Genomic DNA, 14,974 nt, shown 5'->3' on the forward strand with positions numbered 1-14,974 from the left:
GAATGAATCGAAAAATTCCCCATGTCCGTTATCATCTATATAAATGGCTAACCAGTGACTTCCCGGTTGAGCGTGATTATCGGCATTAACGATCAAAGCCGCTGGAAAAGCTTTTACACCCCTTGGTAATTGATCGGAAGGAAACACTCCCAAAAATATGTTATTCAATTCGTAACAATTTTCTACAACGTTTAATATATCTCTAGTGTCCATCCTGAATCGAAGCACCACGTATACGCTTCAGACTCCAAAATCCAAGACGATATTTCGGCTTCGGTCAATCTCCACGATGCTCTCGTACTCGGCGTATACAAGGACATTGATGGTTATAGGCAGAGCTCTGGCAAATTGCATTTCTAGCCGTAGGTTTCCTTGCCTTCTCAGATTAAAGGTGTCTCCCGAGGATAGGTCCGGAGTCAGATCAAATGCGTACAAGCTATAGCCGTCCGCGTAGTCTTGACGGCTGATGCCATTGCCTTTGTCGTGAAAGAGAGTGTTTGTTCCCGAAAAGAGTGTCTGGTAAGCGAGAATATAGTTCGGGTTTGGTTCGGAGAACTTCGGTCTCAGCGGTTTCCAGGGGACTTGCTCCGTGTCGGCGTAGAGGGCGAGGAAGTTCAGGTCAAAGTGCTGGAAATTGTATGGGTTGAGCGCGTAGTCTCCGTTAAAGGCTGCGTTGCTTACGCAGCCTATGACTAGTCGTTTGGGCAGCTGACCTAAAATGAGACTTTCCCTGGTAAATGACAGATTACCGCGAGGGATGGAAAATGTCTTCACTTCGACTCTGCGAATCGGATACTTGGCCGTTTGACTCTCTAGCGTTTTGGCGTGAAGCAAGGCTGTTTCAGGGTTGAGTTTGATGCGTCTCACGTATAGAGAGGCTTCGCTGATGACAACTTTATAGTTGCTGTCAGGAGTAGATGACATTAAACTGAATTCATCTTTGCTGCGGTTCAGTTTAAGTTTGATGTCTAGGCCTCCGAGAAGAAGGCGATCCTGAAAGACCATATCCAGATGAAGCGTGCCTATCATGTCCACTGTGTTACCATTCTTGATAAACGAATGGCGAGTTTTCAGTCCTTGATTCGTGGAGCTTTCCGATAAGGGATTGTTGTCTTCCATGCCTCCAGCGGTGTCTTTGTAAAACAAAGCGGATGTCAATTGACTCTGTTTTGCTTCAGGCCCGTATGTCAGAAGCGATTCCAGCATAGCGCGATAATTGTAGGTATTGTTAGACGGAGTGATCAAGCGATCATTCAGCATTAGATCAACGTCGCTGAATAAGGTGTGCAAAAACATGTTCGTGGGTGCAACCTTGGCTTCCTCCTGTATGGGAGATCCATCGGGGTTAGTCACTTTTGCTCGAACGTGAAGTAAGGTTTGCGACAAGTCGGTGTATTCTTCCGGTGAGCCTTGGATGTGAAACTGAATGGGCGTGGCGTCCGTGATGTTTGTCAATGGAAAATATTGCACCCATTTCCCCTTTTCTACAGTAACTTGGGTTGGGGGTAACGAAAACAGATCCGTTTCGGACTTGTCGCATGGACAGGATGACTTGTGAGGTTTATCCATGGTAGTTGTTTATAGGGCAAGTGTAGGCACGAAAAAGTTATAATGCGTCGAATATATCGGGACTTCTTTTCCGTCTCTTGTTCTTGCTGGAAGTGAGGACCGGTCGAGCTCTGTCCTTCTTTTTATGCATGTTCGATTTGTGTTTTTTTGCGCGGGTTGTTAATTTCATTTCTTTGACAATTCTGTTCAATTCGGCGCTGGAAGCATCTTTGAGACGGTTTCCTTTCACGACATTTTGCGCGACGTTTATCCCGCTTTGTAGAGCTCTCTTTCCAAGCAGCTTACCACCTTGTGTTATAAGCGGTAAAGCCGTTTTAAATAAACCTTTTAACATTCCACCTAATCCGTATCCACGTTGTATTCTCGCCCCACGAAAGACTGGCACCGATCCACCAATCTGAACTGAGCTCGGTATAATTCCATTTCTCACGTTTAGATACTGTTTCAGAGACATTATTGGTATTGATTATTTATATTGCCGATTAAATTATTGCTCGTGCTATCATAGATATTAATAAAATAGGGCTGGCTTCCTGACAGAACGGAAATGAAGTATCGCTATGACTTTCCCACTTTCAAATGGCACCTTTTCTCCCAAATCATTCCTTATATCAATAGACACTATGTCAATGTATTTTGATTTTACGGGATAGTAATGAGGCCGTTGAAACGAGTGCGAAACAACTTCTCCAACCTTCTTTCGATTTACAGATACAATTTTCAGCAAGGGAGCGCTAATATCTCCTACTCTCTGATTTTCTATAATATCGGTATAAACGTATATAGCATGTAAAGCGCCATCAACGTCAGGCAGAAAGGGCGCCTCCGTGTTCGTCTCCGTGATTGTCCCGTCGGGAAACCCGATCAATTGTCCTAATCCCGCACTCACGCGCAAGCCACTACGTGGTGCCAACGTGACGGCTACTCTACCTGTATTGTCATTGGTGCGAAAATTTACGTGACTTTGGAGGTTTTCGGGCAAAGACTTTTTGATGGCGTTACATACGTTAGCCGTTTCGCGGTAATAACCATTCGGTATGCATCCACTATGCACTTCGCGATTTTCAACGTGAAAACTAAATTTGTTATTGCTAGCGTTCACGTTAAACCACGAAAAGGGATAAATAAATTCGACCAAAGCGACTTCCCAACCACCTTGTAAAGAAAGAGGCGTCGCTAATTTGGTTTTATAACTGGTGAGAACATTGTTCGGAAAATAATTCATGGAACTATTCGACGGAAGCGTGACGTAAAATTGTTCTTCGCTCTCCATCGTGACCCAATCATAAATGACAATCTAGTCAGTTATGATACTCTTTATCTATCTCATCTACCCACTGATTAAAAGAGGAAGGATAACCAACAAATTTGACAAAATACTGCCTTTTCTTTCCTCTCTTTCTCGTCTTAAGCACTTGTTCAACTCCGTAATAGCCCTCTTTCGGTTTGTTTACTTTCTGCAATTCTGGTTCGTAAAAGGTGCCCGTAAGCGATTCTCCCTTATCGTCTTCTAATTCGTAAATAGGTAAGCCTCTGTATTTGCGACGTTTGACATTAAACAGTTCCTCTGTCCAATTTGGTAAATACCCCTTTTCAAATTTTTGCTTGGCCTTGCTAATACGCACTCGGTCACCTTTCTCAAACTTTCCACTATACCCACTATCAGACTTGATCGAGATAGAGTCTTTATACAATGTTTTCCAAACGTCTCCTTCGTTCCTTTTGCTGACGAGATTGGGCTTAGTTTTGATAGATCTGTGGTAGCTATTATTGTAGGCCGTCACTAGCTTTTGGAGAATCGTTGTGTACTTCAAAGTATTTCTATGGGTAAAATATTTCCACATTTTTTCTTTGAGAGTTCTATTAAACCTTTCAACCACGCTCGCCTTCGTGTCATTTTCCGTAGTAAAAAACTCTATGTCTCTCTCCTTTAAAAATGTCTGTACTCGGCGATTCGTAAATTCCGTCCCTTTATCTGTTTGTATCTTTAACGGTACGCGCCCTGATTTAAAAATACCCTTGATAGCCCTTGTTAATGCAATGCCAGTTTTGTCTTTCAACGCTACCACCCAAGCATATTTTGAGAGGACATCTATGACAGTAAGCAAATATCTGTTACCACCGTTATGTCTAGAAAGTGAAGACACATCTACCAGATCCATTTGCCATTGTTCATCCATACCAGTCACTAACACCTTACTCTTAGGAAATGTTCGCCTTACGGGTTTGTGAAGTGTGTAAGTATCAACGCTCGCTAACCACTCCTTAATTTGTTTGCGTGACAGCTTATGTACACCGTCCTCCTTAACAAACTTATGCAAGCGATCTACACCGCCAAAACTCGCCTCATGCTCAGGATTAAAGTATATTTGTCTCAGATATCCATCCATTGCATCCGCATTAACAACCTCACGCATTTAATAATAGCTATTCAAATGCACTCGCACCGTTCTTCAGCTCGCTTATAACTCAAATCTGTCTATCTGTCTGTCTGTCTGTCTCCTTCTCTCTACCCATTTTGTCTATCTGTTTGTTTGTTCGTTTGTTTATTTTCTAATACCCCCCTTAATCTATTTCAAGATCAAACACACACACACACACACACACACACACACATGCAATTGTATATTTAAAAGAAATGTATATGTAAATATTGTTACGTACATGTATATGAATATATCCATATCAAGGACATGTCGGTGCGCGAAACATACGGGTATACGCATATTCACTCAAGCAATCGATCATACTAAATCTAGAGTGCACGAACGAGTAAGCCCAGAATTCACCAAACAACATCAACAAATCCACAATTTTGTTTGTAAACACTATCAATAAAATCAACAAAATACAAACGAGTTTCAAATTTTCACGGAATCATCCATACAGTATTAAAAAAAAGGCTTTTATTCGCAAATTTACTGAGTAGCATCATGTTATACACGTATTACATCCATATAAAAATAATCCATAGGGAGCTAGCTATCTAGCAAACTAGTATATTTGCTTATTTGTTATTGGGGGAGGGGGGTTGGGGTTGGGAGCGGCTGTGGTAGAGAGTAACAAAAAAAAAAAAAGGAAAAAAAGAGCTCGGATGACAAAAAAAAAAAGGAGGGAGGAGCTGTACAAAACTGGTTACAAGCTTAACACCTGTTTTTTAAGTGTTTTCTGTATTGCTTCTCTACCTAACTGAAAGTGGAAAAACTCCACCATTTCCACCACCAACAGCTCTCTATCCTCTTCAAAGAGTTCCTCCCAATGATAAATCTGGCGCAGTTGTCCAATCAGGTCAGTCTCACTGACTGACCTGATTGCTTCATCAAAATAATCATCGACTATTTCACTCAAACTCCTCCACAAACACTCTACATGGTCCATCTGTCCTGGCCGGTCGTGTTGGCAACCGTAGCAGCGAGAACGTACCACCTCATTAATCCTTCTCGTCACCACCGCTCCAACTACAACCATCAGCGACGCCGAGAGACTCGCCGTCTCCTCCTCCTCCTCCTCCTTCCCAGTTTTGGTCCGGTCTCCGTCCTCCTTCTCATCCCTCTTTTCCTCCTCCTCCTCTCCGTCTTGGTCCTGCCAACCGGCGTGTCCTCCCTCCTCCTTCTTCCCCTCATCCTCCTTCTCAGACCCAGGCACAGCACCAAACTGGATAGTTGTCCTTACTTCGTCCAGCAAGGCTTGGGGTATCTCAGCTAGCTGCCCCGACCGTTCCGGAGCCCAGCAAAAACGAGGACTTTTAAAGGGAGATAACACCACACAGGGAGGTGTATCGCCTCCGCTGACAATCTCCCCAGGCTCAAGTTCGGCGCGAGCATCCTGTTGTAGAGCAGGGTAGATAATGCACAGCGAAGAAAGCAACCGTAAATATACTAGTCCGACACAACCTTCGACTATTCTATTTCTTCTTTTTTTTCTTTGTAAAAAAAAATAAATAAATAAATAATCTCCACGCCTATCCATCATCCCCCTGTTGGTTAACTTTTTTTTCTTCTATTTTGTATAATGTTCTCACTCCTTGTATCAATTTGACTTTCACATTAATAAAAAATGTATTTCAAAAACACAAACAAACAAACAAACAAGATATAAAGTTCACTTCGTTGACTTCAACTTTCTCTGCTTTGACAAAAACCTATCCGCTTCGGTGACATGAGCATTTACCGACCTCATCACTTTCATGAACTCTTTCCAGTTTTCTAAAGTGAGATTGATGCCTCTTTTTCCAGCAAACATTTTTGGTCCACTATCTTTTTTCTGATAATATTCCCTGATATTCACGTAGGGTTTCCCATAAAACGTTTTGACTACTACAAAACGAGATTTCCCAATTTCAAACGCAGCTTTGACACCCTCCTCGAATTTGTACGGTTTTTCTAAAGGCTGATTTTCACTAGTTGTCGGTTGCATCTTGCTTACATTTTCACACGACGAATCCTATCAAATAAAATTTAAAAAAACAAATCAACAAATACTACGAACGTTTAAACCTACTACCATCATCCCATCAGCGATCATCATTATCACGCAACGCCATATTTCAACTTTCAGTAGCACATTCAACGAAACAGACATCATCAAAAAAAAAAAATACTGTACGCCAACACTCGATCATTACGACATGATATCCACAATACAAACGACACTATACATTGTATCAAAACTACGTTTCGAATCTTACCTGGAAAGCGTTGTTAAGCAAGTTCTCTGCCAACTGATGCGGAGATAGTAGTGCACGGTTTTCCTCTGATGCCGCTACAGCAGCGTACGATGATGAAGCAGAAGCCATGATAAAGTCGGAATGTTGTAGACTCACAGTCAATTTGCTCACAGCTAAAAAAATCGCAACAGCAAATGCATGTCGTTCTCCTCGCTGTCAAGTTATTTATACACTTTCTACCACAGCTTTACCCCACCATCATAATTAATCCCAATCTTTGAACGTAACTACCATCATTCTTCACATATTTCCTTGCTCCAAAAAAAATCACACCAGTCGATGCTCTCCAACCTTTCACACAACACGTTATAAATCATGTGAACAAGTCTGTCAAACTTCAACTTGACCCATAAAATACCACCATAATTTCACCATTTACCAACATTCACTACCATCAACTCTTTCTCATACACCTGACACGTAACTCCATTACCCTTATATTTTTCCCCTTTCACTACCATCATATTTTCCATCAACTCTTTCTCATACACCTGACACGTAACTCCATTACCCTTATATTTTCATATCGCACCCCATTCATACCCTCATCTCTTTTTACGACTTCCCCCCAGAGCAAGGGATTAAGCCCCCAACTCTATCTATACGCCACTCTATCTATATACCAATACCTATTCTTCTAACAGGTGATATTTATTAATTCATACACAACTAAAATTATTACTTATATTTTACCAGATACGTTACCAAAGGTGATTCGATGTTTTTCAATAGTTATTTTCCCAGGAAAGCAATTCATATTTGTTTCCTGTGGAAATTTCAGATCGGATCGTTCCCTTTGCATGATTTGTGGGATTCGAAACTTTATTTGTAAGCGAAATTTGCTAAAAATACAAAGTGAATTTTAAGGTTATATTTCATTTCAGCAAAAAGCATATTTCAACCTACCACACAGAAATAATTTCTACCAATTAGCAAGGGATGACAACATCTTTACCTCTTGAAAAACCCCAATATCTTTAGGGGGGACAGATGTCTTTTCCTGAACAGAAATTGGATCAAAACAATAAATTTAATTCAGAGTTAGGAGTCCATTACAAGATGTAAATTTGCGGTAACGTATCTGATTGGTGATCAAAAATCATATATGATGCTCTATTTCAATTCATTTTTACTCAATGAATGGCCATCATTTAGAATGTTCCACTTTTTGTTTCGTATTTGACCGGTTTTGAAGTTTCCGAAAACACATCTTTGAATGTATTACTTTGTGGTTGATTTTTCGGTTTTACTCCCATGGAATTGAACACTTAATCTGAGAATGGCCCTGAAACTAACATAATAACCTGAGTGTGACTGACGATATTTTGTTGCTCCATGTGTTGAGTCAACGTATAGAAGTGAACAAATCACTATACTCGTCGAGGCGTTACAACGATAATGTCACTTTCTAAATGAACGTGATTAATCTCTTCTGGGTAACTCAACACTTCTAACACATGTTGTTGGTTTCTTTTTCTGAACGTCAACATCGTGACACTTTTTAATGATGTAATACGAAATTCCATGGATATACATTATCATTCTGTTTTTTCTCGCGTCATACAGTTATATAAACGCAATACATTTCTTAATAGACATAATGTTAACATAATTATGATAGAAAAGAACAAAGCAATAATACATGTACATTGTAACTGTTGTCTAAGAAGACGTAATCTGAGATTATTATTGTTTTCATATAGGAAAATGTCTGGTCGAAATCCCGCATGTTGACTTCTACACCTCAAATACACCACTCAACATTGATGAAGGACTCTCTAGAAAAGATCGAGTGAATACAAAAACGAGTGAATTTAGAGTGAAATTGGAGTGAATTTTGAGTGGAAATGTTCATTTTCACTCGTATCAGAGTGACCTCAGGGATCACTCTAAAATCCTCGAAAATTTACAATGGACAATAGGGGCACACGCTCAAGTATGACAAAATGAAACCACACTATACAGAACCACACTATTTACTCAAGGGGGATGGCTGGTAACTGATCAGTGGGAATCAGTGGGAATGCTGGGGGATGATTGTTCCAATCCTTGTTGGATTCATTTAGGAGTACATTATAGATCTATTGTTATGTGACAACATTTGCTTCAGAATGGTCTCATATTCAAGTAATGTGCAGTTAAATGTGTCCAGGTTAGCATGCCTGTACAGAGACGGGGCCTTAAACTGCACATTACTTGAATATGAGACCATTCTGAAGCAAAACAATTTCACACAGCAATAGATATATAATGAACTCTTAAATGAATCCCACAAGGATTGTAACAATCATCCCCCAGCATTCCCACTGATTCCCACTGATCAGATACTAGCCATCCCCTTTAACGTAGAACTTGATCTACCGCTATAGAAGATTATCTTCAGAGGAAAAGTTTAAGAAGTAGGAGAATACGTAACAAGTAGTTAGCTGTGTTTCAATGCTCACCAACACCATTCGCAGAGTGGAGATATAATAATAAAACCAGCATCATGCTTTCTTTTAAAAAGAGAGAATTTTCCTTTAACTCATTCAGTTACCGAACCTTTTTATATCACCGGTAAAATAGACATACGTTTGTATCTGCAACCATCGGTAGTAACCAACACGAACGTGGTACAAAATGGCAATAATGCACGATAATTGTAATCACAGTGCTCATGTCGATGAACATATCGGCAACCATCCACTGCATAGACAATTAACCCATTCCATACTGAATTCTGAAATCCCCATAGACTTAATACACAGACCACTAGGTTCCCATATGCAACGGGTTAAGAAGGGCCTGCTGATTAAAGTAGAGCTCTATGAGTCTGCTACATAATTTTATCTTCACTTTTCTCTTTGTATTATTCTCTATGGATTCTTGTATTGATTTCAGCGACCTTCCCGCATAAGTTCCTCCTCCTATTGTTGTCTTTGACGCTAATCCGAACCTCAAAACACGTGTCTCTATAACAATATCAAACAAAACAACAATCGATAATTGCGCCATCGATGACGGCATTGCGCAATCGACATCTTCATGACATTACGAAACTTGATCCTGCATAGTGTTACGTCACAATCCTTTTAATCCTGCCATTACCAGTACATGATAATACTACTCCAGTTCTTTATTCAAACGCAATTATGCCCGAAGCTCAAATCCTGATAATATCAAATATGACCACTGTTCTGCAGGTATTCAACTAGGAATAACATAATGCTTTAGACTTCTATGGCAGAAAAATAGAAATTTCGCCATTTTTGTGTGTGTGTGTGTGTACGCGATCAATGAAAAATTTGTGAGGTTATGACATCCACTGTACAATAACTGTTTTGCATAACTTCCTTATTTTTCATCCGATTCCAGTCAAATCTTTACAGTTGAATATATAAGATTTTATTCCTTTTATATCAGAGTAACTTATTTTTGGACTGGATTTCCCCTTTAAAAGATAATAATTATGATGAAATTGATTGTAATCTTCTAGTATTAAACAGCGTTCTTTCTCTATAGCATAGCAAAGCTTTATTTCAAGAAAGAGCAATTTTGGAACTATTTGCAGTAGGAATGAGTAGAATGTCCATTTAACTGAACAGTAAACAGGTTTGAAAGCTGAATGCTTCCGCTTTTTAAGCGAAACTATAAAATGTAACTTCCGAATCTGGCAATTGCGAATATCAAGGAGCATAGATAATGGAAATGTCGATGATGTTGATTATCAAGCTTCTAGTTTTTTAAGATTTCTCTGTAACATTACATTTTTTCGCAATTTAATAGAAGTCATTTTATCGCATAGATGTCAGCCAAAGCTAATGAAACACTGAAAAATAGCTTAACAAACAAAATGCCTTGTGGGTATTCCCCATCTCCTTTGATTTGCAAATCGCTCAAAAATGCCACCGAAATTCATTATATTCTTACCAGCACTATGAAATTCCAGTGGAAGCACAAAAAGGACAAGTATCCAAAACCTGCCGATTGTGGAAAGTACCGTCTTTATCGACTTGGGTATCATCACAGAAGAGGCCATCTTGAGAACACTGGAATTGACTATAAGAGTTGCTGTCACTATGCGTTAAAATAGCAGAATTGGTTTAGACCCCAGACAATGCGTCTCCGTAGTAGTATACGTTGTGAACGTCGTGAGGATACAAACGTATATTGAAGTCTGTACAACAAGCACGTGAACAATGGGCGCTCCACTATGGCAGGGATGCCAAGTTAAAAAAAAAAAAATTGTGAGTGAGATTTTCATGACTCGGCCTTGTACACCCACATGCAGGCCGGACAAGTCGCAGCGTCACATATCAGCCGGGGAGATACCACACACAGTCTTCACATCCACCAAGTATTGTAGTAACCCGCGCTAAGATGGTTTTAACAATTTGCACAAATCGAAAACTACACTAAGTGCACATAGTCGTTGCAGGATGATACCACGAAAAATAAGCAAAATACACAGTCCCCCCCCCCCCCACACACTCACGTACGCATACAAGCACAAGCACCCACGGCAAAAACAACAAGGGTGTCAACAACATCAAAAGCAAAAACAAAACGAAAACTGACATCATTCAGAACGTGTCGATTTCGAGTTTCAAGATACAGTTGTGACTTGTATCTTGAGAATAACGTATAACCATTTTTTTTCTTTTCAAATCATGTTCATGATGTATCAATTATTAAATCTGTATTTAATAGTCACATCCAGTATCAAAACGTACCGCTCTGTGACTGAGAAAACAGCCATCTGCAGTGTGGACATATTAATATATACGCATCTATAATATAAGAGTAAGAACATCTTCTATAGACGATCAAACGCAATTTCAAAACCCAGTTTTGGCAACTGAATGGATTTCGTTCTCCTACCTGCCCGTGGCCGGTACACTCGCCGAACTGTAAAGACGATGGTATCACACATCTCCTCAACTGGAACTACAGCTGTACAGTGTATTTTCAGTTATGACACTATCACAGTCCCAAGTAGATACACTGTATAACACAAAACGCCATCTTAGTCTTCAAAAAATGTTATCGATGCAGTCATGACAGCGTATATTCCATACCATCAGGGAGGTGGAAAGAGAATTGAATAATTCTGCCTAGTTAGTGCACAGGGATAAACGGGATAAACTGTACCGTGTATGGTCTCAGTGGCAGCTGACTGGTATCGAGGAAACCCGACTAAGGAATTAAGATAAAAACACAAAAACAGCATCACTCCCCCACCCCCACCGAAGAACCCTGGATGGTATGTGTATGTGTTTCACAGTGATTTTCCACAGCAGACACTCTGCCGAGCGAGAGTGCAATGTCACAGCACTTTCTCAAGATCGACGCAGGGACGTGATCAATGCACATTTGATTTTTCTGATAAACTGCGTTGATACCATCTTTTAATGTCCCCTGAAGATCATACTGTAAAGATGTAAGCATTGATTTCATCCTAAATAATGTATTTCCAAAATTTACAGTTGTGATTACATGTACATTATATCGAATGTGAGATGAGCGAGGTTCCTTCGTACAGCAGCGAACGTTAGCCCATGAAAGCGGCAACCAAGCAAGCAAGGCAAGCCAGAGAGCAATACGATCACCATTCCACGTGGGCTAACTGCACGGAGGCACGTGGTGTGTGCGCGTTTTTCTGTTTCAGTAGCGATAGCCTGACAAATTCAGGCCGGATTGAATGAGGCTAAGTGGACAAAATTTTCGAACATGTTGTGCTATGACAGAGAGCGTGTGAATTTTGCTCCCGCGGATTATCCTTCAAGAGGGTCTATGAAAGGAAAGACTAATAATCTCTCTGAGGGAAAACGAGCGCAATCCGCGGGGAGCAAAATACACGGTGTGTGTTTAAACACACGCATGTCGAAGCGGTTTTGTCGGTTCCCATAGACTTTACACGTGAAGGCGATTCTCTTGGCACTGAGCCAAGTTCGGCGAGCTCGCTCGGTTCTCCCGTTTTATCCTCTATAGGGTATTTCGGCGTTATCCTTCACAGGGTAGTTGCTTGGACTGACTAAGTGCTTGCTACGCTCTTACTACGATGATCGGGAATGAGACATTACGATCTCTGCCGCTGCCGGTACGCTTTAGAACGATGTAGCTACGCTGTCAGTGCGATGTTGCCGATGTTATCCGATCGATGCACGCTGTTTCTACGCTCTGAACGATCTATACGATCTTATTACGCTGCTACCCCGTTCAGAGAGCTGAAAAGTGCCCGATGTGCCCCGATGAATACCGATTCGACTGGGGGTCTGCAGTCAGTCAACTTATTAGCACGCAGAACCGAAGAAATATACTGTGGACCTCGAAGAGGCTCTTCAACTCACGGTTCTTTTGCAGCAATACATTGTATTTAAACAAAGACTAGCTGATTTTTTCAAGGCTTTTTCTTGATGTCCTTGGTTTTATAGTCCGTCTTCCTCCAGTTGTAGATGCATGATTTCATATTCTTCAAAATTCTGCTATGTCCTCTTCCTCCTCTTTAAGCATCACGTGCAATCTCTCTTTCTTCGCCTTTTGGGTAGCTGCTTCGCTGCTTTCTTCTCTTCTTTTTCTTCATCTCTTCTTCTTCTTTGAAAATTACAACTAAAATTACTTCCCGTTCTTGTGCCGATGTTACTACGCTCAGAAAGACCCTGTTACGCTCATCCCGCTGCGTTTACGCCGTCACTACGCTCTCCCCGCTGCGTTTACGCTGTCACTACACTCTCCCCGCTTGCCGTACGATTGAATTTAGGTCAATTTTGATCGGGGAGATCGGGAAGAAATTTTGAACAGGTTCAAAATTTCTTCCCGATCTGAAAAAATGCCCGCTCCAACCCCGACCTCCACACGCTGCTGCTACGATGCTTCCGATCCCCGTACGCTTTTGCCGCTCTCTCCCGATCTGCTTGATCGGGACAGATCGGGGTCCAAATCGTGATAGTGGAACGGGGTCTTTACTGTCACGATGTAGGCCTACATATTTAAAAGGTGGCGGGAACTGGCATGTGCTTACTGTGCATAAAATGACAGGATGCAGTGGTTGACGGTAGGCCATTTTAAAGAACGATTTAGGCTCTCCAAGCTATGTACGTACATATGACATGTATGATTTCAGTTTATTGATACCTCTGGAAAGGTGGTGTAATCATGACATAAATCTTCGTACTGGTAAAGAAGGCAGTATTCAAGTCAATATGACTACTGTGTTATGATAAAATCGGGCGATTTAATAGGCGGCGGTTGGAGATCCACTCATACACTCTCTGATGCCATGTCAGTCTCGATGTAAAGGTTAAATGGTTATAAACCTGGCTAAACCGACTAGCTTGCATGAAGTATATTCAAGTTGCGATTCCTACTTTGTAAAGAAAAAGAAGCCATAGATTATACGCAATCTATTTTCGTAAATATACGCTCTCCTTTTCAGTACGATTATCTAATTTCCGAGAGTGTTGAATATCTCTATCCATTATTATTATCCAAAGGTGGCACGTTCATGTACAGTATTTAAAAAAGTCATAACCGTTTAAATCTTCAGATGCACTGAAGGAAAATGAATTACATTTTTGTAAGTTTGGTAAATATGTATTTTTCAAGTGAACACATTCCCAAGCTCCTGATGCAGCTCAAAATCACAACTTCCTGGGACATTTCTTCGCTATATTCATGGATACATATCTGAAATATGAATGAAAAAAAAAAACAACTCAACAACAACATGTGTTTTCGTGTTATAATCCATCCGACTGCGCATGAGAGGGACCAAAGGGCCAATGGTACACCCTCCTTTTTAAAATCCTTTTTATTTCTGAAGACTGCGGCAAAACTTCCCCACTCAATATTACAATGCCATTCACTCTGTTTGTTTCTTCGGGTCGTCTTCTGATCTGATCCCGCCCTCTTGAAAATTCATGAGTCTTTGCGGCCCCTGTGGATTTGTGCATTTGTGTACATGTTAATAGGGGTAGGGGCGCTATGGCATAAGGGGCTGTACATTGTTTGGGGCCCACTTTCGATCTAAAGAATAGATCTACTAAATAGGCCTTTGCCTCATGAATGTCTGGTCTAATTATAGACTAAGTGAAGTCTAGACCTTTCACTTTTAAACAAGTTACACAGATTTTATATTACTTAGATCTAGACTACATTTAGATCTAGACATCTAATACTAGGCTATTAGATCTTGGCGACTTTTGTCTTTGTGACACGAAATTAACACGTCACGGATGATATTTCGGCGATGTCCAACAGGATGAAGTTGATATAGGGGCCATTCTCAGATTAAGTGTTCAATTCCATGTGAGTAAAACGAAAAATCAACCACAAAGTAATACATTCAAAGATGTGTTTTCGGAAACTTCAAAACCGGTCAAATACGAAACAAAAAGTGGAACATTCTAAATGATGGCCATTCATTGAGTAAAAATGAATTGAAATAGAGCATCATATATGATTTTTGATCACCAATCAGATACGTTACCGCAAATTTACATCTTGTAATGGACTCCTAACTCTGAATTAAATTTATTGTTTTGATCCAATTTCTGTTCAGGAAAAGACATCTGTCCCCCCTAAAGATATTGGGGTTTTTCAAGAGGTAAAGATGTTGTCATCCCTTTGGAATTGGCAGAAATTATTTCTGTGTGGTAGGTTGAAATATGCTTTTTGCTGAAATGAAATATAACCTTAAGA

The 14,974-nt window shown here is 40.5% G+C and overlaps 1 protein-coding gene across 1 annotated transcript; it reads right to left on the minus strand.

Annotated features, from left to right (window-relative positions):
* Window positions 1-240: 240 nt before the first annotated feature.
* On the minus strand, window positions 241-1,569 carry LOC139737036 (uncharacterized protein F54H12.2-like). Its single transcript, XM_071647713.1, has one exon. It carries the CDS (start codon window positions 1,567-1,569, stop codon window positions 241-243), a length of 1,329 nt encoding a protein of 442 aa, XP_071503814.1.
* Between the last annotated feature and the right edge of the window lie 13,405 nt (window positions 1,570-14,974).

Source organism: Diadema antillarum, unplaced genomic scaffold (assembly GCF_040938485.1).
Source record: "Diadema antillarum isolate AM-2024a unplaced genomic scaffold, OU_Dant_1.0 seq00000676_RagTag, whole genome shotgun sequence".
NCBI lineage: Eukaryota > Metazoa > Echinodermata > Echinoidea > Diadematoida > Diadematidae > Diadema > Diadema antillarum.